The following is a 26,717-nucleotide window of genomic DNA, read 5'->3' as shown; positions in this document are numbered from 1 at the left end:
CATTGTTTGCTACCTTATACCCAGTGCTTAGAACAGTTGTTAGCACATAATAAGGAATACTTGTTTATTGACAAGTTAAAAGAAAAAGAAGGAAAATCTCTTATTAAGCCATTTAGATGACCACTGTGCACATTTTTATATATTTATGTAGGTTTTCCCCATCCATACACATGTGTGCGTGCACACACACACACACATACTTAAATATATGTGTATATATTTTCAAAAGGACCATACTTTTTATCATGTGTTTGAATCTCACAACTCCTACTTTACAGTAACCTTTCTCCTAGTTTTGTATATGGTGAACAGTTTCTGTGCCTTCAGAGTGCTCTATACTGAAATCTATTCCTTAGCAGGAGGCTTTGAGTCTGGAGGCTGGAGGGGCAAGGCATGGGAAGAAAGGGCTGGGAGTGGAACAAGACAAAGTATTTCATTTTCCAAGCAAGCTGTGTTTTTGAATAGTAGAGGTCCTTTTGGCCACATGTTGGTGAGAATGAGTCAGGTATCCACCTTGGCCCTGAGTTACATTTTTTATTGTCTTTTCATAAAGTTTTTTGGTGAATATGACATTTGAATGTTTATTTAAGAACTTTCTTATATCTGCACCATTCCCCCCTATATTCAAGAGTACAACCTGCTTTTATATATGATTTCTGTATGAGTACCTTTGGAAACAGAAGGACCCCTTCATAGTCAGTGTTTGTAACTAAAATAAAAGGTCTACAGTCTTCACACCCACACAGTAAAGTTCTCCTTGTACAGAAAGACACATATTAGCCCTAAAATGGAAGGATGAGTCATGGCAGGAAGTACTTTTGAAGAAACCATTACTAGTAAGTTAAAGACTATTTTAACTGTAATATTAAGTGTTTGAATTAGGAGATAATAGTATTAAAAAGGTTATTCCCTAATGAGCCTTATAAAGACTAGTGACTGCTAGAAGTCTTATAGATGTTGTCAATCCGTCAAGTTAATGATTGTGGCATTTCCACATATATCTTAGGTCCACAGATGATAATTTCCTTCTATCTCCTCAACATCTACCAAACTTCTGTCTTTTAAATTTAGAAGCAAGATCGTATGTTTTATGAAATCTCAGACTAGTTAAATGATTTCTCCATTTTCTGACTTCTTACACTACCCAATTTGGCAACTGATATCCAGTCAAATATTGTTCTCTATTAGTCTCTTGTCTTGCTAGTTGGATTTTAAGTATCTTAGGGGTGGAGGGTTATTGCAATGTTTTTATTTGACTTCAGTAGCATTTTGCAGATAGTGGGTGATTTTTTCTTAATTGATTGATTTCATTTAAGCTAACTCTTTCTGTCCGTTTCTGTTATCTTTTCCCCAATTACCATGTCTTTGCCTCAGATTCCCAAGTGTAGCAGAAGCATAGTTACATAGACCTAGATATTCAGTCGATGAACTGAATAAATCAAGATTTAGTTGTGGTTTGCATATTTAATTGCTATTTGCAAAATATAACACTTTTTTCCTTCTTTAGTAATGTCTGATTTTTTTAGCTGAACTTGAGCCATCACATAGCTAATGGAAATCAATTAAAAGTAGTGAACTTGGGACTGGAGCCTATGCCTCTAAAATAGCTGTATGACCCTGAGCAAGACAATTCTCTACCTCACCTTTCTCACCTGTAAATAATAGTTATTATTTTATAGGGGCACCTCTGTGTTTTCACAATGACTGTGTGGCCTAGGTTGGTAAGGTAAATGGTATTACCACCACATTTAAGAGAAAACTGGAACTCATCATGGTCAAATAACCCCTACCAAGATTACACTCTAGTAATGGCGTAAACTCAGATTTCTCCGATTCCAAAACTTAGGTTCATTCCACAAACGAAGGAGAATTAGATTAGATGATTTCCAAGATCCCTTCTAGTTCTACACTCAATGGCTTCCTGCTATTAGTGGTTTTTTTGTTGATTCAGTGGATATAACTTTTTTACTTCTTAGCCTTTATCTCTTTTCTCAAAGCTTTTTAGTCATGACTAGTAGCTAATATAAGAAATTAATTTCAGAATTTTAAGCAGTGCTTAAAATGAAAGATTATTTTAATATTAAAATACAAGGTTGATATACCACATCTATAGGAAATTCTTCTCAAGCCAGGTAAATATATTTGAACATTACAAACAGCAGCCGTAAATATCCAGTTGGATAAAGAAAGAAGAGCAAATGTGGTTCTAAGCAGTACATGGAAGGAAAATTGATTTCATTCTTTCTCCATGTTAATTAAATTCATTCCTGGGTCATATTTGCTGTTTTATTTTTCTTGAACTTAACCTTTTAAAAAATAGTTTCCCATGATATTTTTCTTACTTTACTGAAGGGATTACTACAAAAAATTTATAATAAAAATTTGAGAGGAAACTCCTAGGTATGAATTCAAGATGCTTACTGGTAGTTTATTTTGGATTCTAAGCATGAAATTTAAAGATTAATTGCTTTCTAGATAATTCAGGATAAACTCCAGAGTGACTTACCAACTTTGTCAAATTATTGCAGATGTTGGTTGTCTACAAAGAAGTATTGTAAGTAATGTTTTGGTATGTGTAATAAGTCTCTGACAGCTCTATAACAATATAAATTTTAGAAGGGCAAGCAAGCAGAGCTCCCATCTTCATTATTTTCTTCTGTGCCTGTGATAAATCGAACTCTTAACTTGCATTATTGTGTGAAATTCTGTATGTGTCTATATTTATATATTGGTAGATACATATATTTGTGCATGTTTATCAGATCAGTAATTTGGCCCAAACTAAGGGATGAAAAGAACTTTTATCTTGAATCAATATTATAATTTGTGTCAAATCCTCAGGGGCTGCATTTTTATAAAGAAAGTTATAAATATTTTAAACATCAGGAATAAGAAAAAAATGTTTAAGTAACACTCCTACAATCATAGTTATCTTAAAAAATTTTTAAACCAGTCTAAGCTGTGATACTTTGATTTGCATTTTGATTTACTGAGGTTAGGATTTTGTATATTATTATAAACATCCCCCTCACTTCCCAACAAGTGTATTTTAAACAAAGTTGTTATATATTACAATATTTAGTGTTTGGGATATTTTTTAATGCAGTAGTATTTTAATATTTGTTTCCTTGGATGGTAATTTCAATCTAAATGTGGCTTACTTTGTTTCGTTTTACATATTCTCAAAAATTTTTTTGAACTAATTTCAGTGTGAGTTCTAAGAATCAGATGTGTATATGTATCACCCTATTCTCTGTCTTAAATTGAGCATAAATTCAATGGAGGGAAAAAAAAAGTTTTTTTAATTATGTACTATCCTGTGCCTGACACATAGTTGGTGTAAATAAATGCGTAACGAATGAATAAATGTGAAAATAGCTCATTGATCAATACTGCCACCTACTTGTATTAGGGAAAATGTAGGTTCTGGGCATACATCCTATTTTAGTAGATAATACCTGTGATAGAACAGGTTTATTAACTTGCCAATTTCAGTTGTGAACCTTTTAATAAGAACTTGCACCCCAGAAACCTGATGACTGTGGGTTAGTGAGACTTCAAGTTTATTTCAACCTCAACATGCTTGCCATTCCTTTCTTTGATGTTGAAATCCCAAACTGTCTCTAATCTAAATTCTGTGCTCAGGGCAAGACAGCTAACTGTGCTAGGTGGTTTTCTTAGTGTAACATCAGAGTAAAGAATGTTGTCATAATAGTAATGAAGAAAATCACTGACGTACAAATATAAACACATTATCCTACTATTATAAAATGGAAATAAAATTTTAAATGTTGGCAAAGTAATGCAAAGAACCAATAGTATTTATAGTATCATCAACTAATTATAATACAATAGTTGGACTTTCAGCACTAAGTATAAGTATAATTTAGTACTAGTTATATATTTATGCTTTAGAAAAATGATACCATGGTTGCTACTACTTGCTTGTATGGCCAGTGATTCAAAACTATTAATTATTTGTTATATATCATTTTTCTGCTTTGCCTTAGAAAGCTGTGAACCTTCGAGTGGTAGGGGAGAGAGATGTATAAAAATTACAATGAGGTATGATAAGTGCAATGGAAGAGTATATTTAAAATGGAAATAATGAACTCTGAGAGTCAAGGTGAGGAAAAGTACTCTATTAACGACTCCTTCCTCTGTCGGCACCATGTATAAAGATACATACTTCTCTGAAGATACGTGATACATGAAGACTGTTTTACTGTTTGTATTTTTCTCACTATTTACATGTAGATTGTTTTTTGTTTCTGCCCATAACCACAGCTTGCTCTTCTCAAAACTTAGTCATCCCCACCAATTGTTTAGAAAGAGCCATTTCTCTTATACTAGCTCACAAGTTAATCATTCTACTGCTACTGTTTCCCAGAGGCTTACACTCTGGGGCAGTACATCTTCATATCTTTGTGCTGTTTTTCAGTTTTCAAGCTCCTGCTCTCATGCATTCCTCATACACCTAGCTCAATGGAGTTGTGATGAAATGAGCACTGAGTCTGAATTAGCAGATAGGCTATAATCTAAGGACTTCATTGTTAGTCACTCCCTTACTAATAGATTTTCAGCAAGGTTTATAGCACGTCCGTCAGCACAAGAAATAATTCTTTATAGAATGGGAAATTCATTGCTTAGCTGATATTACATGAAGATTTAGTTTATTGTAGTGAAAATGATATTGAATACACTGAGATATTAATTCTAAAAATGTGGATGACAAACACAAGTATTTTCATAGCTATAATGATTAACTAGCTAGCTTTTTCAGTGAACTTAGTAGCTAACATTCTAGCATAAAGCATAAAATACTTTTTTTGGTAAACTTATTTAACATAGATTATGGACTGATCTCAGTTTTACAGTGTTTCTGTCTACCACAGGGATAAGATAGATAAAGATTCACACACAAAGCCTTTTTCAGTCATATTACTAAAAACCTTAAATCTCTGAATAAAGTTTTAAATGTTTGTATTTTAGCCAAGACTCCCAGAAACAGGAATTTGAGAATGATTTCATTTGCTTTGCTCATATATAGATTATGATGAAAATAATATAATAGATCACAATTTTCATTCCTAGTACTTTAGAGAATATTGAAAATCATTCATTTTATTCTGTTAATTTGAAATCTAGAGACTTGGTTGACTAGCTTTGCTTGAAAATTCTTTCTTCGCAGTTCAAATTAACATTATAAACAAGATATTAGGGAGAATTGTTTAAATATTTGGAAAAATTAAGTCTTTGTGAGTATTTATAAGCATACACATTCTCACTTAAAGGATAAACAAACTAATGAAAATCATTTCCAAGTGGGAACCATGGTAGATGGGTGGGTGGGAGTGTTGGAAAGTCTTCTCAGTGTTTACTTTTTGCATATCATTTTGATTTTTGAGCCAGATAAATATTTTACCTATTTAAAAATAAAATATGAATATACACACCTACATATAAACATACATTTGTGGGAATCAGGTTTTCCTGTAACTTCATAGCCATACATAGGAGCCATGTAACCAGAAGAGCATTCCATTGAATGTACAAAGTTAAGATATTTTCTTCTTTAACTATCCTAGATTTTGAGACAGCATTCCTGGTTTATTAAAGTTGGTCTGTGTCCTCAACTGAGTAGACTTAATTTGAAAAGGTTAGTTCAACTAGAGGTAGGACATGATTTCAATTGAAGTCAAGGTATATACCAGTATGTGACTGGTAGGTAGTCTCCTTGTCCTCCGACAAGCTTTAGAGGAAATTTCAGGTGTTCATTTTACAATTAGTTTCTTCAGACAGCCCAGAATAGGGGGAGGGTGTATCCTTTTTTTTATTTTTTATTTTTTTTTAAATCCTGCGTGCTCTGAAGCTCTAATAAAAGGGTTTATGGGTCTGTTCCTAACATTTGGGATTTTTTTTTCCTAAGAGTAAGAGATTTCTTTTTAAAAGGAACTTTCCTTTGAAGTAAGCTAATTGTTTATTTAGAAAACTAACTTTTGCTGGGTACATGTACATATTGTTTCTGAGGGTAAGAATTAGTTTAAGAGCCAGGAAGGGGATTTTTTTTTTTTTTAAAGATAATATGTAGACTATAACTTCCAGGAGAAGACCCAAGATGTACATTTTCATAAAATTTTAGATTATCTTATTTATGTTTTAAAGTAAAGGACGGGAGGGAGACGCAAGAGGGAGGAGATATGGGGATACATGTATATGTATAGCTGATTCACTTTGTTATAAAGCAGAAACTGATACACCATTGTAAAGCAATTATACTCCAATAAAGATGTTTAAAAAAAAAAAAAAAGTAAAAGATGTTATACTGACTAAATGTCTTAATTAAAAAGGTAAACATTTATTTTTAAAATTATGATACTACTTTATGCAGTATTTAGAATCATTTTTCTAACAAAAGTCATTTATTACCATAGCAGAGAGTATTAAAATGTAGTAAGTCAAAATAGTATTTCTTTTTTCCTGAAGAAACTTTTTAAGTACTTAAGTAACTATAGGCACACAGTTTACTTGTAATAAAGAAAGTTAATAGGGAGGGTAGGAGTTAATTAACTAGGCCCTTAATAATGGGCCTTTCTAGTCCAAGGAATCTTATAATTGCCTCCGAAGCTGGTTTTGTAGCAAGTTGAGCTATGAAATATCTAGATTTGCCTAGTAGTCATTCCAAGAAAAAGGTTGCCTTCAGGCAAACTTTAGTACCTTTGTTATTCTATAAAATACCTTTTTAATGATAAGCAGTACACATTGTGAAAGTAAGTTTAGAGGTAGAAGTCCAGTGCCTCCTGTTTACTCAACAGTAAATGAACAAATAATTATAAGACTCTCCAATGAGCACAGTTTTTGCTCTCTTGGGAGAAACAGAACGTTTCAGCCAGACTTTATATACTTAGTTTGTTAATCATAAAAAGATATTCTCATGATTAGTAAGGATTGGCAGTGTGTGGTAATTTTCTTGAAGACTATGTTTTAAATGAATGGAATGGGAAAGCAAAGGGAATATTTACATTAAATCTTAATATAAGAAATATACAGGTTGAAGTATAACTTATTACATAATTTCTGCAAATGCCGTATGCTCCAAACTGGTTTACCTTTTTGTAAATCGCCCCAAAGAATATCTAATTCCTCCCTTTGGAATTGCCCATTTTGGACCGTCCAAGCTACTTGAAAAACCTGATCAGTCTCTGCCAGGACTGACTGCAATAGGGTAGCAGTTAGTGAAAATAGACTGCTTTGCTTCCGTTAGGAGGACCATATGAAAATATATTCCATTTTCAAAATGTTTCTGAAAGGACTTATTTGCGGAAACGATGCTTGCCATTTAAAACTCTTCAAAAATGCAGGTTTTACAAAATACAAAAATAACCTCCTGAAAGTTTGAAAGGGGAGAGAGGGGGCTGTGGTATGGGGGCGGTCTCCTTCGTTGCCCACCTCCTCCCTCTGTTCAGCGCGCTGTGTGCTTACGGGTTCCCTGGAGCGGATCACCATGTAATTGATGTGCAGTCTGCATTGCTGAATCCTGGACTGCACCATTCTGTGTTCAAGGGAAGATGTAATCTGATCCCTCTGCTGCTGAGGGAGGAATCTGTTCAGGCCAGGCTTTGACAGGGCAGAGTCTCCTCCAATAATCTCGGTTCTCTCTCATTATTCCCTTGAGTTCTCCTCAGTCAAGCTGCATGTATGTATGTGCGTCCCAAGAAGCGGTTTGATACTGAGCTGCATTTGCCTCTACTGTGGAGTTTTGTTGCCGGTTCTGCTCCCTAATCTTCCTTTTCTGACGTGCCTGAGCATGTCCACATTAGAATCTGTGACATACCTACCTGAAAAAGGTTTATATTGTCAGAGACTGCCAAGCAGCCGGACACACGGGGGCACAGAATCACTGAAGGGGAAAAATCCAGAAAATATGGGTTTCTACGGCACACTAAAAATGATTTTTTACAAAGTAAGTAAGCTGTTTTCTTCCTGTGTTGTATGATTGTGTGTGTGTGCCTGCCTGAGAAGGAAAATCTGTATCATCAGAGATGGCTGCAGTATCCTCTAATTTTGGTGGGTGGCTGGATGTCTGGTATTCTGTTTTATATCATGAATGTAAGCAAATAATGGAAAGACAACGTGAACTGGAAAAAGCTTTACATTTAAAATAAAATGTACATTTTAATCTGAGAATTTTCCTCTAAAAATATATTCAGACTTTAGAAATGTGGCTCCGTTAAATGCTGACCTGGAAATACTCTATCCTTAGTTAGCTTTTAGTGAACCTTTTGCCTTTAATTTTTCTATACCTTATATATAGGTTTTTCTTTTTTCTTTAGTTGCCTCTCTTAAAGTGTAGAATCGCTAGAATATTGGGGATTTATATTTAAAGAGGTTATATTTACTTTCTGTACCCCTTCAAAATTGCAGAATTGATTTTTGGTTCTAAAGTCAGTATTTTCAGTAAACAATATAATATTTAAAAGATATATAGTCATACAGAAAGTGCTTTTTTTATAAAATATTCTAAATTTAAAAATCCTTTCACAGCAGTTCCCTTGATATGAATTTCAGGCATTTTTATTCATTGAAGGATTTCTAAGATGGAAATAAAGTTTGCTTTAGTGGCAAATGGCATTTGCACCAATATATTTACAAGATATCCAGGGAAGTTCCGAAAGCCAGTATTACAAACTTAATTACAGTGAATATCAAAGTTTATCATAACAACTTTGAAAATGAGGGTTTGTGGAAGTTATAAGGAATAGATTTTTAAGGTAATCTGTACTGACTGACCTTCCTGATGGATACATTTGTGTGTATGTGTACATGTGTGTCTATAATTTATATATATGCAAGCATGTGGCTACCAATGTATTAAAGTATTTATTTTTGCTTTTTATTAAAATTATTGGGAGAAAGAAAATAATGGGTTTTGAGAGGAATCACTTTAAAACAATGTTATGAGCACAGAAACTTCTGAAGGGTTGAAATAAGACCAATTCCATTTCTGTCGGTATTTCATGAACTAAGGTATAAATTGTGGATGAGCTTGTCGTACGCTCACCTCTTGCCTCTAACGTTATAAGATTATCCCTGTGTTTTAGAATACTTTCTTCATGATGATAAAAACACAGTCTTTATTACCCAGAGTGTGGTTCAAGAAGCTTTTAGAGTCTTGTTGCTTCTCTCTGGTATTTACAGTGTGGCATGCTGTGTTATGACGTTCCCATGTGAGGAATAGGTAAGAAAATAAGGCTGCTGCAAACAAGGGTTTTCACCTTATTACAAAAATAAGGGTAACTTTCTATCGCTCTGGGATTTCCCCGCTCCCATCGTTTTCAATGATACAGTAATTAATTAGCAGACACAAATCTTAGAGGGGTTGCTGAAATAGAGAAAGTTGAATCTTCTCAGGTCTTATTTTATAGTTTTATAACATATCTATAGTAAGATGACCTCAGTTAACCAATAGTAAAATATAAAAAAATATATATTTCAATATTGATGATAAAATATAATTCTGAATATATTTACAATATTACATACCTATATAGCATAATGAAATACTTTAAAACTACAGATGTCGGGTATACCTTACAGAGATGCATAACTCATTCTTTTTAAATCTTTCTGTTTTTCTTGTTGGTTTTCAAGTTAGAATATTTTGTCCTGAGTGAGTATCTGTCAGTAGAGCTATGTATTCTGTGTAAAATATCAATTGATGGCTTTTTTTCTACCGTTATTATACCATCTCCAGATTTCCCTCTTATTATGGATTTACTTTTTGTACTGTCTTCATTGCCCATATTCATTGCTTTATGCCTTATCATAATTACTTTTCAAGAGCATTTTATTTACATTATTCTCCTTACCCTTTTATAATAATGTGTTTTAAATTCAGTGACTATTACTTCCATTCTGATTTTGAAATTTTGAATTTGTTGTTTATCTTTCTTAAAATATGTTTTTAAAGGAAAATGTAAATCATTAAGAACAGTATATTAAATATGGTTCTTTTCTATGTGGGTTAACATGACATGTTCCTCTTTGTTGGTTCTTAAACTAGAAAATGTGAAAGGTATAGTACTCTCAAGGAATATATACGATGGATATCAATTTTTAAATCGCCATACACTGTTCTTCTGGACAAATATTAGGGGGGAAAATTCACCTTTCCAGTCTTGTAAAGAGTAAAACAAAGTAGAACTAATAGAAGAAAGTATGAAACATTTATTTTCTATATGAATTAACTATGCCTAATTAACATTGCGGGCATATGAAAATTTAAGAATTTGTTCAGTATTACTGATGCTAACATCAAGATTTGATAGTTGGACAGGTGATTTTTTTTTAAACCTATCTCATTTGTTTTACCTTATAGATGAAAAGAAAGTTGGACCATGGTTCTGAGGTCCGCTCTTTTTCTTTGGGAAAGAAACCATGCAAAGTCTCAGAATATACAAGGTAATATTAAGTATAATAATTCATTCTCTCACGATTCTCATGTTTCTTTAAAGAGTTGATGATTCTGTCACTAATACTGTTGACTGTTTAACACATTTTGAGATCACTGAAAGTTGAGAAACATACATTTTAAATAAGGAGAAGAATGACTACCACTGTGGCTTTATATTACTAATACATTGAAGTAAGACACAAGCAGACGTTCTCTTATCAACAAAATTTTTAAATCGTAATTTTTAAGGAATTCTAAAAAGCAAATCCTAAAATATGGATATGAGCAAATGTATCTTGTTACTATAGCAACAGCTGTTCTAGGCTGGATAGTTATATATGCATAACTGAAGATACATTTGTTAGCAGTGAAATAGACCGCACAATTACTAACTAAATCTTATTTCATGAGATTACTATGTTAGAAACCCCCTTTATTTGCTTCGTAAGTCTTATGTTTTTAACACATACATTTCTACACCAGTAGAATAGTTTCCATAACAACTAAATACAACTGTACTCTTGTTTCCTGCACCATTCCATCATTTTTGGATTTTGCATCAGTATAAAACTTTTCCCACTCTCACGCTAATTAGGCTAACTTAAGCACAATATCTATTACCCAGCTAATTAAAAATGGCTTTGGATGTCATTTGGAATGTGGTATTTTAAAATTTAAATGACAAAAGCATCTTAAGGGTTTTTTTTGGGGTCTCTTTTGCATAATTGTCACTTCTTCGAATAACTGATTGAAAGTTATAGAAACCATAAGAACTTCGTGATGGTGACATTTCTTTTTTTTCCCCTCAATATTTTGATTTAGATTTATTTTTACTCTTTAAGATACAATAAAATTAACATTGCTCAGACATAAGTTTATGTGATTGAACATTGTTACAGACTGCATCTCTTTTTTCCAGGGAGCCAGTTTATACTTTTACTTCATTCAGTTATGGAAAATATTTCTTTCAGGTGCTCTTTGGTGAAACTTAGAAATCATAATAATTAGAGTAGTTTTATATACAAAAATGATACAAAAGAGAAAAATAAAGCTATTTCTTGGTTACTCAGGAAATGCTTTTTTGTGTGATTTTCCCATGTTAACTGTTCCCTTCCTCCCTCTTATGTAGGCTTTGCCTTTTGACAATTTCACTGTGTTTTGGCACTTCCGCCAGAGGGTGTGGAGTGATAGACAAGTGAAACTATTCACTTCATTTTTGTTTTTTTTCTTCTAATCTTGATAAACTGTTTCTTGGATGAGACAGTTGAGTTTAATGTTTAAAATGTGCTGGTTTTTTTAATGTATAGATTTCAGTCAACCATATAATTTTGGTCTTCAATTAATATGGCTAATGCCAGGGCAGAAGTATTAAATGGTTCAGTTGTTTTTAAGGCAGTTTATAAATGACTGCTGAATTTTTACCACAGAACACATTTCAGTAAAATTTTTCTTTAGTTGCCAACTTTTTTATTGAGAAAGTACCTGCAAAGGTGAAAGTTTTATTTTTAGCCTTTTAACACACAGTCTTACTAAAGCAAACCAGACAGCATATTGATTGCCGTGTCTTTTTGGAGACTTGATCAGTGTATTTTTGATGTTCTTTAATTTTGTTGAAAGATTTTCTAATAATAAGATGAAACTATGATTTTTCATCATTTTTGTTAGAAAATTTAAGTTATAATCACACCCTGTTTCATTTCAGAGAAGAAAATAGAGCTTACCTCTGAAATTTGATAAAAGAAAAATAGATTTAGTTGTTGAATGTTAGAGACCATCTTAGATGTATAATGCTAAAAGATTTAAAGGTGGTAGATATGAAGATTTTTCTGTATAATCTGGTGACTGAGATGCATTTTTAAGCAAAATAATGAGATATGCTGGATAGAAAAGAATTGGAGTTGTTTCATTAGTAATTTTTCAGAGCTTGATAGTTAACTGTTAGGATATAATTTATATGTTCTTTGGATTTAAAACGCTTTACTGTCATAGCTCAATAAAATGAAGATTATTTTACAAACGCAGTTTTGTTAACTGAATCTTTCTGCTCCTTTTTTTCCACGTGTCTCTAAGATAGAGATGTTCAGTACTTACCTCGAGTTTAACTAATTTAATTAGGCATTGAAATTAGAAAGTAAAGTTTAATATACTAATAACATAGTTCTAACTACTTTTTCTGCTATTAGACATTTTTAGGAGAGTTGAACAATTTTAGAGATAGATCATCTCTTATTTTACTAGTGGTAGAATTAATTGAATTTCAGGTTTGTGGTGTTTCTTTTTTTTTTAACTGTCTCAAAATTTAAATTATTGACTAAAAATATTTAGCCAAAATGATCTCATTTTACAGTATTTAATTTTGCATATAATAAAATAAGTTCTTACTACCTACCTGTTTGAGTAAACACATTTCTAATCAAGGCTTATTCCTGTCAAATATTATTTAGACTAAGCTTAATCATAGCAATAGAAATTAGAGAGGAATAGACAAATATTATAAATAATTTAGAAGGCATCTGGAGCAAACTTAAGGAATAATATGACTAGTGAAATGTCTAAAACATTTAACAGACTACTTCTATATATGAATTTTTTAAAGCATTAATAATCTCACACCCCTTTTTATGAAAGAAATTTAAACTTTTGCTTAATTATGATGCTGAATACCAGTCATAGGCAAGTGGAACCTGAATCTTCTCAGGAAATATTTTAACATTATTTGTATGTTATCAACAACTTACAGTTTTGCCATAGAGATTCTGTCATTTGGTTGCAATTAGCTGTGCCGGGATAAAAACAGGTGGTTATGTAGGAGGGAGGAAACTTACTCTACAATAGCAAAATAGGTTTTGTGCATCCTTGCTCTCTGGGAACAAGCAAATAAAAATAATAGTTTGATTGATGTTTGAAATATGCCATGTCGTCCCATTCTTATTAAACTAGAGCCCATTATTCTTAATAAATATCTGTCTTTGCCTCCACTCTTGTATTTTCTTGTAGTACCGCTGGCCTCGTACCATGTTCAGCAACACCGACAACTTTTGGAGACCTGAGAGCAGCCAATGGCCAAGGGCAACAACGACGCCGAATTACATCTGTCCAACCACCTACAGGCCTCCAGGAGTGGCTGAAAATGTTTCAGGTGACATGTCTAAACACAGTACTTGAAATGCTTCACTTATTTGCTGCAAAAAATAAGGGATTATTCAGCCCTGAAAAGGAACATGCTACACCATGGATGAACCTTGAAAACCTTATGCTAAGTAAAAGAAGCCAGACACAGAAGGCCACATAATGTATGATTATATGAAATATCCAGAACAGGAAAATCCACAGAGACAGAAAGGAGATTAGTGATTGCTAGGTGATGTTGGGAGGGCAGGTTAGGACTAACTGCCGATAGGTATGGGGCTTCTTTTGAGGGTGATGGAAGTTTTCTGGAATTGGATAGTGGTGATGGTTGCACAGCAAGATGGGTGTGCTGGGAACTATTGAAGTGTACACTTAAATGGTGAATTTTATGTTTGTGAAGTATATCTCAATTAAAAAATGCTATTAAAAATAAGGGAACTCACTTTAATTTTTAGGTATATTAATGAAGAGGGTCCAGTGCTTGTTTTGTGTAAGTGTGCATTTGCATTGTTTATTGCTTTTTAGATAATAAGACCTTTCTTTTTCTCCTTTATGTTTGGGCTTCTGGTATTACTGAATGTACTTGTTTTCTAAATTGCACTGTTTGGAAGTTAAGCATTGTAAGAACTCTGCTAATTAGTCACTAGTGGTAACTTATCCATCACTGTTACCCTCGTTGCTTCCAAGAGTTGATGCAGCTTCTTTCCATCAGTGCCATGCTTGTGTGTGGCTTATTGTGCTCAAAATTCTGATTACTATATTTTACTAGCATTTAAAGTTTTGGGAATTTTACCGGGAAGTACAGCTACAACCAAACCTTGAATCTTATGAATTGTATAACTCATGATAGTGATAATAAATTGATTTATCTCTTCTTCTAGTGAGATAATACATAGAAGTCAAGTATTTAGCAAAGTAGTTGGCATCGATTAAACACTTGGTTAATTATTCCTTGTAAATAGTAAATAATATAAAGTATGTAAAGTGAAGGTATCTCTGATACTAGCCACTGTACTAATGTAAAATGAATATATTTCCTTACCTCTGGCTACTTGATTGATGGTATTTTATGAATGCATAGGGGAATAATGGTTGAAAAAGAAGATACTTTATAGATTTTATTTGATATTTCAGATTTTTATGGTGTCCATTTATATAAATCCCAATATTTAAAATACCTGGGCAATAACTAAGTAAATGTCCCAGAGTTTTTCTTCTGGAGCTGGAAAACTCACTTGAAGCAATGTTTATTTAAAATGGATTTTTAAAATTGTTTTCTACCCTTCAGGTGATTTCAGAGAAACTAGGATAACTTCTTTTTTCGGTTGATAACTGAAAGGTTAGAGCAGCACTTCTCGACAGGGGGCAAATTTTCCCTTGGTTGAAGAAACATTTTTAGTTCTTACGACTGCCTGGGTCGGGGGTAGGACACTGCTGGCATCTGATGGGTGGAGCCAATGTAAGGGACAGCCTCCCCCAACACAAAGTTATCCAGCCCAAAATATCAATTGCTGAGGTTGAGAATCTATGGCTTAGAGGCATAAAAGTTATACTTCACTGTTACAATAATGTTATGAACCACTACAATTACAAAGATTTTGTGTTTTGTTTTCACAGTCATTTGTTAATTAAACTTACCTTTCCTTAAGGATCATTCCCTCCCCTCATCTGAGTTCTTTTATCTTAGGTTCATGATTTTTTAATTTTATTTTAATTTTTTCCTACACATGCCCTCAGAATTCTAAATTATTTGTCACATCCTTTTAAAAAAAGATGTATCCCGCCAATTAGAGGTGAAAATAGAACTCAGACACTTACAAAGCCTAAAAAAAATGCTTTAAAGACTTGTATCATCTCTGATTAAGCCAAGGAGACAGGAATACGGGTGTGGATTGTCATGCTTACACGCACATGTAGTGTGAGCAGCACAGCACTGGAGAGTATGCAGAGACTGATTTCATACCATTTTTATAGGAAAGTACCAACATGATGGAAAATTACACTGTTAGCAATAGTTTTATCATCATTGTAGACAGCCTCCAAAATGTTTATTTTATATGCAAAGCTTTATTTCTTTTCAGAAGGTAGTCTAGACTGAGATTTATTTTTGTATGTGGTATGGACCTATTTTTTTTCAATGTTTCAGAGTCCCAGAATATTCTTTGCTAGACATTTAGGTTTTTTACCAGTTTTAAGAGAACTATCTCAAATACTGATATATAGTAGGGGGCATTTGTGCTCTATTTTGCAGTGAGGATGTTTTAGGGAGTCCTTTGTACAATGTTGGCTTGTTTAGCTCACTCATGCTTTTCTTAATGAAACGTCCTCGTGTTCCCACGTACTGTATGTTGTCAAATCTGAGATACCATAGATTATGAGATGAATCCCAAATTCAGAAATGTTAATTGTAATTTTAAAAACTTGTTTTTTTAGGATTAATGATATTCAATAAACTATATTAGGCTAGCTTTTGTCCTATAAAAAGGCCCATTTGATCACTTTTCATAGGAGAAGTAGAAAACTTGTTCTCAGTTAATAGGAATAACATATAGAATTATCCCTGCAGGTATAGTACTATATTTTTTTTTTTCACATAAATATTCTGTAGCAAAGAAGTTTACCAGCAACAGAAGGTCAGCTAGACGGGTAGATCAAGACCTTAATCCTTTGAGTACCATTTCTGCCTTGACACACCCAAGGCCTCATTGTGGTACACTGCCCTTAGTTTTCAGGGCTGGTGCCAAACTAACTAGAAATGAATCACTTGCCTAAAGGCTTACAGTGCTTTAATGCTTAACTTATAGAGAGAGATAATTTCATAGTAAAGTGGGGGAGTCATGAGTTGACCTATGTGGTATACTTGAGGGACAATTAAACTGGCATGATTTCTACAGATGTGCTATGGGGGCATTTAATGATGACTTTTCTGTGGCATAACAAGCAAAATGGGAGAGCTCATCCCCTTACTGTTCTGCTATTGCTCCTAAGATGGGGATACAGCATTGTTTTGGTCCAGCTCCATCTATTCTGACAAAGTACTCTGTACTCAATTTATAAATTGAATGAGAACAAATGATACACCATTTTAGGAAAAGGGAAATTGAAACAGAATGCCACTCTAAAATAGAAGTGCCAATTAAAAACAAAACTAAAAAAAAAACACAAATTTTGTACTGTTTGAATTTTCAGTTGCCCTTGATTCTGCTTTTTTTGGCAACCCCAGGTTGATGCTTTCAGATTGTTAATTTGGGGGAAGAGGATTGGTCACTTTTTTATTTTGTTTATGTCATTTGAGTGTTAATATATAGTTTTTCACTTGCAAATAGTAGACTAGGTAAAGACACCAATACCATTAACATTCTCTGATGTTGAAATTGATATTCAGAGGTATCCTGATGTAATGAGAAGCACTTTGACTTAGAAGAAAAAGCTCTTAGTACAAATTCTGGCTTTCCCTCTTAATAACTGGGTAATTTCATTGATATTATGTAACTACTTTTGCCTGTGTTCTCATCCTCTGTAAAATAGTTATAACACTAAAAAGTTGTCGAAAGGGAGAAAACATGTAAATGTGCTTAAAACTGTTCTTGGAAATACAGTGGAAACTCAATAAATGTTAGTTTCCTCTCTTGGTCAAGAAATAGCCTTTGTGAACCTCAGTTTTCTCAGGTGTTAAAAGAAGCTATTAACGCTAGCTTCATGCAAATGTCATCAGATTAACATTATTAGCATTATTTTAATCAAAACATATTTGTATTGTATTAAAACTATGAATGTACTTTGAAAATGCCTGTTACACTCCATAATATTTTTTTGAATGATAAAGTAGAAAATACTTCTGTGTTTTGAAATTAAAAGTGGGGTAAAAACTATTCCTTTGAAGGACTTAATCAAGTTTTATGGTAACACTTAGAAATTGTACATGTTTTCTAACTTATTTGGATCTCTTTTATTTGCTAGCCAACGACATATTAAAACAGCAAAGTGCCAAAAGAAAATGAATTCAGTATTACTTTGCCATTGTATTTGAAACAGTATGATCAAGAAGCCCTGTTGGGTGAGGAAGAGTTAAAGAAAGTCATGTATTTAGCCAGAGAAGACTAAGGGAAAAATGTTGTTTCTGTCTAACATTTTAAAGACTTTTGTATAAAAGTAGAATCAGACTGATTCTTGGTTTCTTCAGCAAACAAAACCTGGATCATATTCTTTGAGTCAGATTTTGGTGTAAGTTGAACTTAACAATTAGAACTGACCCAGAGTAGAATGGGAGCTAGTAAGTCTCCACTCCTGGAACTGTTCAAACAGACTAAGTAACCATCTTCTGGAGGTACTAGAGAAGTGAGTTCTTTACCACATGAAATTCAAGTGCTAGACTGCCTAAAGTCATAAAATATATATATCTGAATGAGATACCACCAAGGATCATGCAGACTAATAACCACTGCTGGTTTGTGAATCACCCACATCAGTACGGGATGAGTTGGTTATTTAAAGCATAAACTGCCCTCAGCCCCACCATGACCACTGAATCAGACTCTTTGATGGTGGGCTGGAGGACTCCATGATTCTTGCACCACTCAAACAGCACTTGGGAACCCCTGGTCTGGCCAAGCCCCTCATTATACAGGTGGGGTCTCTGAGATGCGGACTAATTAAGGGGCTTCCCTGCAGTTCCACAGTGAGTTTACTGGTGAAACCTAGGCCCCTGATTACAGTTCAGTGCTCCTTCTACTCTTCTCTACCACCTTCAGGTATTCTCTGATTACCTGAAATCAAATACCACTTTCATGGGGAATTTTCAAGTTTGCATTTGCAATTTTGTCCACAAATTAAATTTTGTTTATCTTGATTCTTTCTGATTTTGGAATGTTTTTCCTATCCCTTTCAATGTGTTCCCAGTAACTTTACCATGAAAGACCAAAGGAAAGTGCTTTTTTCTTTTCCAGAAGAACTACTTTTCAGAGCAGAAGTAAAATAATTATTATCAGAATTTCCAACACTTTTTCAGATAAAGAAACTAAAGCCTGCAGAGGTAAATTGTAACCTAATTAGTGGCAATTATCTTCTCCAAAAGTTGGGTTTCCTGATCCCCAATTCAGTATTCTTTCCTCTAGTCCTCATTAAAGATTGGTGTGGGTTCAACAACCCACACCAATAAAAATAAAATATTATTTTATTTTAATATAGTCATTAACTGCAAGGTTTTCAAGTTAATACATCCTTCCCTTGCTGTTAAATCATGTGTGTATCAAAATTGGGAACCAGTCTTGGAACCAGACTAAGCAAGCAAGTCCCAGTGATACCATCAGGTACATAGAATAGAAACTTTGTCAAGAAAGAGTTTTAAGATAGCATTGGTGCAGTATTTCCTGACTCTTTGGGGATTCATTCATTTATTCAACAAATATTTACTGAGTATCTGTCAGGTGCTAGGCCCTAATTTGGATCTGGGATACAGTAATTAACAAAACAGACAAAAACCCTTTTTTGGAGAACTTAACTCTAGTCAGGAAAGGGAGGGGGTTGGGGGATTTCAAACTGGTTTGCCGTGTTAGAAAATTGCACAGAGAAGGCCTCAGAGAAGGAGGTAGGGAAGTAAAGCATGTGGGTGTCTAGGGAAAGAATAGTCCAGGGATCAGCAAGTGAAAAGGCTCTGAAGCAGAGCATGCTAGGTGTGTTTGAGGCACAGAAAGAGTATCTATGGCTAAAGTAGAGTAAACGAGGGAAAGGAATAGGAAATTAGAACCTTGTAGGCCAACCTGAAGACTTTGGTTTTTACTTGGAGTGAAGTGGGAAGCCCCTTGAGGGCTTTAAGCAGAAGAGTGAGTGAGTGACTTTTAGCACGGTCTCTCTGACTGCTTTGTGGAGAACAGAACGAGGAGGGCAAAGGTGGGAAGCTGGGAGACTGGGTAAGAGGTTATAGGAATAACCCAGGTGAGAGACAATAGTAGCTTAGACCAATGTAGTAATAGTCAGATTCTGGGTATATTTTGAATCTTAAGGCCTTAGAATTCACTGATGGATCAGAACTATCTGATGGTGAAAGTTAGAGAGTTGGGGATGACTCCAGAGCTTTGGGCCTGAACAGACTAATATAATAAGAGTTACATCTTACTGGAATAGGGAAGATTGTGGACATGCATATTTGAAGAGAAAGGTCATGGATATAGTTTCTATTACATACCCAAGAATACATGTTGAATAAGCAATTTTATAAACAGGTCTGGAGTTCAGGAAAGAAATCCAGGCTGGAGAGAGGAAAGCTAGGGACCACGTGGTCCAGACCTTTGCTGGAACCATCTAAGAGATGTGACTTAAAGTAATTGGACTGTCGAATATGTATGGTCAGTGAAAACAGTCTCATTTACTTTGTAGATTACAGCTTGTTACTAATCTTTGTCAGTTGTATACTTTTCAGTAAAATGTCACAAAGTAACATCTGCTGAATATATGTATAATTCAAATTGAAATATAATTTAAATTCTATTTAACTTGTTAAATATTATCTTAAAACAAAATAAAAATATTGTTTAAAGTCTTAGAAGCATTTTGCTATATGGGCATAATTTTCATCATGGACTTTGCCTTAAATATATAGAAGTTTCTGACACAATTTCTAACATTTACCTAAGATCTGAATTATTTATCTTCTGTTCTGGCTTTTTTCATTCTATACTCCAGCCCCTAAAATCCTTGAAAGGATATTTTTTCATCTGTTAGCAGTTATATACCATGTATTGATACTGTTTTTCTGTTCCTTCCTTTTTTAAACACAGTAATAATATGTTAACTGAAAAAAAACAAAACATGAAACTTGTATATTAACCTTTAATTAGAAATATTCATAATAGTTGTAATTTATATAGAATAGTAATATATTAAATTATATAGAATATAAATTATAATTAGTAATATAAATAGTAATATGTTAAAAGATGTTTCACTATCTTTTTACCATAGAAGATCACGTATCTTTATTTAACCATAAATATTTCCAAATATTTCCAAAAATATCTTTGAAGCTGGCATTCATATATGCAAAGGAGATTAAAAAGTTTACATTAAAATTATTCTATCAAGTGTCTTAATTAAAGCTGCATTTTAATCAAGTCAGCATAGTTATCCATCACCCAAAATGGGCATGTTTTTATACTAGTGTCCATGAATTCTTATAATGTAGATGGAGAGGAACAGCATATTATAAAAAACCACCTCAAATCCTGTGAGGAATATAAATCAATAACTCAGAGTTTATAGTATTGGTACTGTCAGGGATGAGTGGCGATTGATCAGCATGAGTTTTGTCAAAGAGGTAGTAAGTTTTGAACCAGGATTTGAAGCTATGTGAGGGAAATGGAGTGAAATAAACTCCAAATTAACTGCTTTTAATTGGTCATGTGTGTGCATATACATGTATATGAGTATTTTTAATTTCTATGTATAAATCCTCACCCTAACCAAAAAGGATACACAGTGAGTACTCAAGGAGAATGTTCTGGGTATATGTATGTATCAAAGTAAAAGGAAAGGACACAGCTTATTAGAGCCTCTGTTTCCTCATATTTGGTGGTAAAATGGAGATATTCTCCAGGGTTTTTATGATGATTAAGTGAGATAATGTTTGTGACATTATTATATAGTAGTACTGTGGAAGTACTACTGAAATGTTTGCTAGTATTAGTGTAGTCTACACTTTATGATAGGAAAGAAGAGATGAGATTTCATTGTAGATTCTGATAAATATTTTAAGAAATACTTTAAAAAGTATTGATATTCTGAATAAGGCTTCCAGTATCCTCAGTGTATCTCAGTTTTCAACTATTATCTATTTCACATGTTACAAAATCCAGGTTCCTAGTTGGAGCAAGAAATGGAATGTCAAAATCCAGATCTTTCTAGCTCCAAACCTCACCTATTGTTCTCTCTTCTCCCACTTCCAAAGTGGGCATAATAATTCACAAAGGTACTATATCAGCTTGCTCAAGGATGTTTTTTCACCTAAGTGTTTCAAGGTTATTTAAATGTTTTACTTGATTTTTGTGAGGGGAGGTCCTAACAATTTAAATGATTCATGTGGCTTTTTGGTTTCTCCTTTTAAGAATTACGGCATTTCTGTGCAGGTGTTCCACACTGGGGGAAAAAAATTAAAACAACCCTCTTAGTATGGTTTAAAGGAGCTCATATTTTTGAGGTATAATTGTTTTTGTTTTTCCATAGCATATACTTTATTTCTTACCTTCTTTTAGCCTTTGTTCATATTCTAATTTTACTATTAAGTCAGCTACCATTTTCTGTTGTTTGCTGTTTTTTATTTGAAATTATTTTCATATAGCAAATCAAAGCCCTTTTAATTTGTAGAAGACACTTGTCAGATGTGCAGTCTATCCATTTATTAACTTTTCTCTAGTTGATGCTGCCAGTCTCAGATGAGTGCCTTACTAAAACCATCAAGTTTTATGGTGCCCACTAGAAAGAAAGGGAAGAAAGGAAAATCATCTGTCAAAATTCATTTACTTAGTGACCCAAACCAATGTTTCTGAATAAAATTTTGGTTTCTCAACCAGTATCTTGGTGGTAGATGGACGAACATATAACAATTATAATAATACAATGCAAAAATATTTTTCTGTCTATCAAACCCAAAAAAAGCTTTTACAAAATAAAGGTAGCTAATAAACTTGATGAGACTAAATGATTGTCACTTCAGTGCCTTCTACTGTAAGCAGCCACTTTTTATGTTGTGTGTAGATGTGGATTTTCTTTTATAAGTTTATAATTTGAGACATTTATTAAAATAATAGATAAAAATTTCTAATTCCTCTTTGATAGAGCTGGAGTGGACCAGAGAAATTGCTTGCTTTAGATGAACTTATTGATAGTTGTGAACCAACACAAGTAAAACATATGATGCAAGTGATAGAACCCCAGTTTCAGCGAGACTTCATTTCCTTGCTCCCTAAAGAGGTAAGGATTATCAATTATATTCTTCATTAGTGCTATTTGAAAATATAAATCAACAGCTACCATCTTTAGACATTGTCATGCTAATTATGGTATTCAGTATTGTCAGTTTAGCACTCTTAATTAGTATTAAAGGGGGCTGTAAATTATAAGGTGCTGTGACTTAATATAATTTTCAGATTAAATTATACTTACAGACTAAGTGTCTTCTTCTTTCCATCACTGGAATAAGTCATATATGAGACTAAGCTATTGAGTTTCGTTAATTTGACTGTTTCTTTACCAAGATTTTTTCCTAGGTTATTTGAAGTCCAACCTTTAGTTGTCTTGGTATGTTCATTTATAGTAGTAGATTTTTTTTAATTCTGATTTTATTAAAACAGCAATATTTTTTTTCTTATTTTGTTTTTTGTTTATCCTAAGTCCCTTCAAGATTAATAGTTTCATGATTCTATTGGATAGTAGTTCTCAGTGACTTACATTATGTAATTATTTTGAAGTATATGGAATTTCACATGTACGTCGTCTTCTATTAATCATTCCCCTTCCTGCCACATCACACACACACACACACACACATAATCACAGATTTCCCATACCAGTTATATTCTTATAGTATTTCTTTTAGAATTATTTATGCCCATTTGTTTTAATATCTTTATATAAAATAAAACATCTTTGATTTTTTATCATAGATTGATTATGATCACATGTGCATTCTTGACTATGTAAATGAGGCATAGTTTAGATGTAGTTCTTTTGTTGATGTTGTAGCCTTCATAGTTTCATTTTTGTCAGCAAACAGAAATAAGATAACATTAAATAATCAATGTTACCATGACTTATATTTTCACAAAATTTTTGTATATGCCACTAATAATAGATCAGCTAAGAAGACAATATAAAATACCATTTATGTTAATATAAATATAAATGCAAATGGTCCTGCAACTTCAAATTTGAAGAGAAAGGAAGTTGATGTTTTTTTTTTTTCAGATACCCATACTAAATATCCTAAGGGCATTAAAGATAGTCCCAATACTAATTTCACAATGGATATTAATAAAATGGTTTCATCATAGTTAATGGATAAAATTAAGCATAACTACAGGAAAAAGCAAAGTGGAAAAAAATACCGTTTTCCTGAGATGTTGCTTCTTTGGAGTGATTTTTAAAATGACATTGTCCCAGAAAAAAAAATCTTTATTCTTGCTGGCTCATTCTAAAACTGAACCCTTTGGATAGATTTCGCTTATGAAAGTGGCATAAGCTCTCTCTCTTTCCTTCCAGAAGGGTGGTAATAATAGGAAGCACTTTTATAAGTATTTGACTGAAACTGAATTTATTTACCTTTGATATATTTTTCATAGTTTTCCTTGATATCCTTCCTATTTTAGAAGGTAGTATTTTTGTTAAAATGTAGACTTTTTCTCAGTCTAGTTTGTCCTCTTATGTCTAAAGATTGTGAGGTTTTTGTTTTGTTTCGTTTTTTCTTTATTTGGATTTCCATAGTAGCTTCGTAACACAAAAAAACGTGATTTGAAATCAGAAGAATATAAAAGTATTCTTAAGAATCTAAAAATTAAGCACAAATTATCCACAACCAGGGCAGTAAAGATTTTCTTGAATTAAGTGTTCCTTTGAAGACTGCCTGAGGGGAAAGAAGCTTTGCTAGATAGAATGAGTGAGCCTGACTTAGCATGGCACCTGTCCCCCCCCCCCTTTTTAATTTGTTTTTTATTGAAGTATAGTTGAATTACAGTGTTATGTTAATTACTACTGTACAGCAAAGTGACTCAGTTATACATACATATACATTCTTTTTCATATGCTTTTCCATTATGGTTTATCAAAGGATATTGAATATAGTTTTAACTGCTAGAAAAAACATTTTCTTTTTTGAAAAATGCTTTATTTTATATGTAGAGAAATAATGGTATAGATCTAAGTCCTTAAGGAAACTAACATCTTATTAGAGACTAAGTACTATCATTATTTAAAACAGTATTACCTTCATGTCAGGAAATGGACTTATAGTAATTTTCTCATAATTCCTTTCAACAGATCTCAAAGCTCTTTACCAACATTTACTTATTAATCTCAAAAACCTTGACAGAAATCTCACTAGTCTCACATGGGAGACTTGTGATAAAGAGCACTATCCTTATTTTGTAAGTAAATGCCAAGAAAAGCATAGTGGTATAGTAGATGATCTAGAACAAAACCTAAATTCTTAACATAGGATTGGCCAACATTTTCTTTGTTCTTTTCTTTTCTTTTTCTTTCACTATTTCAATCCACTGAAATATAGCAATTCTGGGAAAGTATTAGCAACTTTTTAAATATAATATGGTGGTCTTTTATACCGGGTTGGCCAAAAAGTTTGTTCGGTTTTAAGTAAAAATAAAAGACACGTTTTTTCATTTTCACCAAGAATTTTACTGAACAATGTATTCACTAACCGAATGAACTTTTTGGCCAACCCAATATAAGTTATAGTGAGAAACAAAAAACAGCAACTCTCATTGAAATGACAAGTTTGGGCAAAGAAAAGATAATTATCTGAAATAAATTTTGGATTTAAGAGCTTTTCTTGTGTGGAAGTAGTCCTTAGGAAGAATTACTAATCTAGAGTTTACCTTTAATACAAATTAATAGAAAACTGCATTAGCTAGACCATTTGATTTGGCTCCAAGAAACCTGTAACCCCCTCTGTGGTATTGTAGAGATGTAGTTTGGGACAATGCCCACTCTCTGTCCCCTATAAGGAACCCTACATGACAAAACTTTGTTTCCTTTGAGGAACTGGTATAACTAATTGCTGTTTTCTTTTTGCTTGGCAGCCTAATTAAAAAACCATGTAAAATACTGTTGCCAGTACATTTGTGTTCTACTTTTCCTCTAGTTTAAACCTTTTCTATTTTTATTTTTCCTGGTTCTGATTTTCTTATTCATATTTTTCTATTTTGCTATGTATATTTTCTCTTTTTTAAAAAATTTTATTATTTGGCTGCATCAGGTCTTAGTTGCGGCATGCGGGATCTTCATTGCGGCATGCGGGCTTCTCTAGTTGTGGCACGTGGGCTTCTCTCTAGTTGTGATGTGCGGGCTCCAGAGTGCACGGGCTCAGTAGTTGCCGAGCGTGGGCTTAGTTGCCCCGCAGCATGTGGGATTTTAGTTCCCCCACCAGGGACCGAACCCTTGTCCCCTGCATTGGAAGGCAGATTCTCAACCACTGGACCACGAGGGAAGTCCCATGCTATGTGTATTTTCTATAATACCGGGATGTTTTGATGGCATGGACAAACATTTAATAAGCTGAAGTTTATGTTTGAGTTAGGGACTTTGCTGTTTTAAAGGAATGGGTGCCAATTACCTATGGAGTTAGCACTTCAAATTTCTTTAGCACCTGAGTGTTTCTTTACATTTCTTTTTAATGCATGCAGACACTGGACTAGATGATCTCTTAATCACCAGTAATGAAGGAAATTTTACTTGTTGATTTGGGGATAAATCTAACCTGCTCTGGATTTGTTTCTTAGCATTTAGGATCCATTGAATGTTTCTATAAATTACCTGATTTCTGCTTCAGCTGGATAGCTAAAATAAGAGTAGGCTTTTTCATATGACCATTCTCAATATCTTGGGCATTAACTAGCATCTCTTTTCCACAAATATAACTTTGTGCCTGATAATTTCTATGTTAAATATCAATTTCACATAGAAGATTAATAGTATGGTGTTAGACTGACACTAAGCAAACTTGCCTAGGCTTTGATTGATTGATAATTTCAAAATTAATTGGTTTATGGGGTATCCATTTAAAAAATATATTGTTGAGTTATGTATGTATGTGTATATTTGTATATGTGTATGTATGTATGAACACACACGCATATATAGATTGTTTAATATAGTTATGCCTTTTCATTATAAATGACTCGGTTTCTGTATATAATACTGAATGGTCTTCTCTGATAGACCAAAAATAATTATTCCGCAAAAAGTTTTTCACTGTCATTTGTCAATAGTAGTATTAAGTTGAATACTGACTGGTTGAAATACTTTCTATATAGAATATACTCAATAAATATGTGATTAATGATGAACTCTGTATATATATTGATACAAAGTCATTGGGAAAGCATAATTTATTTCATGTAATTCCTGTTTA

General features: G+C 33.2%; 1 protein-coding gene across 5 annotated transcripts in view; it reads left to right on the top strand.

Moving 5' to 3' along the window:
* FBXW7 (F-box and WD repeat domain containing 7) overlaps positions 1-26,717 on the top strand; it is a 204,772-nt gene that overhangs the window by 165,900 nt on the left and 12,155 nt on the right. For 4 of the 5 annotated variants that reach the window (XM_059922617.1, XM_059922616.1, XM_059922615.1 and 1 more), the window contains 3 exons: positions 10,379-10,461; positions 13,451-13,592; positions 22,412-22,546. In XM_059922617.1, coding sequence (XP_059778600.1) covers positions 10,379-10,461; positions 13,451-13,592; positions 22,412-22,546 — 360 coding nt within the window. Of the gene's footprint in view, positions 1-7,663; positions 7,964-10,378; positions 10,462-13,450; positions 13,593-22,411; positions 22,547-26,717 lie in introns of those variants that run through there. The other variant, XM_059922618.1, reaches the window with a different exon arrangement.

This window comes from Balaenoptera ricei, chromosome 5 (assembly GCF_028023285.1).
Source record: "Balaenoptera ricei isolate mBalRic1 chromosome 5, mBalRic1.hap2, whole genome shotgun sequence".
NCBI lineage: Eukaryota > Metazoa > Chordata > Mammalia > Artiodactyla > Balaenopteridae > Balaenoptera > Balaenoptera ricei.
The sequence above is the reverse complement of the archived record's forward strand: the minus strand, read 5'-3'. Positions and strand labels throughout refer to the sequence as shown.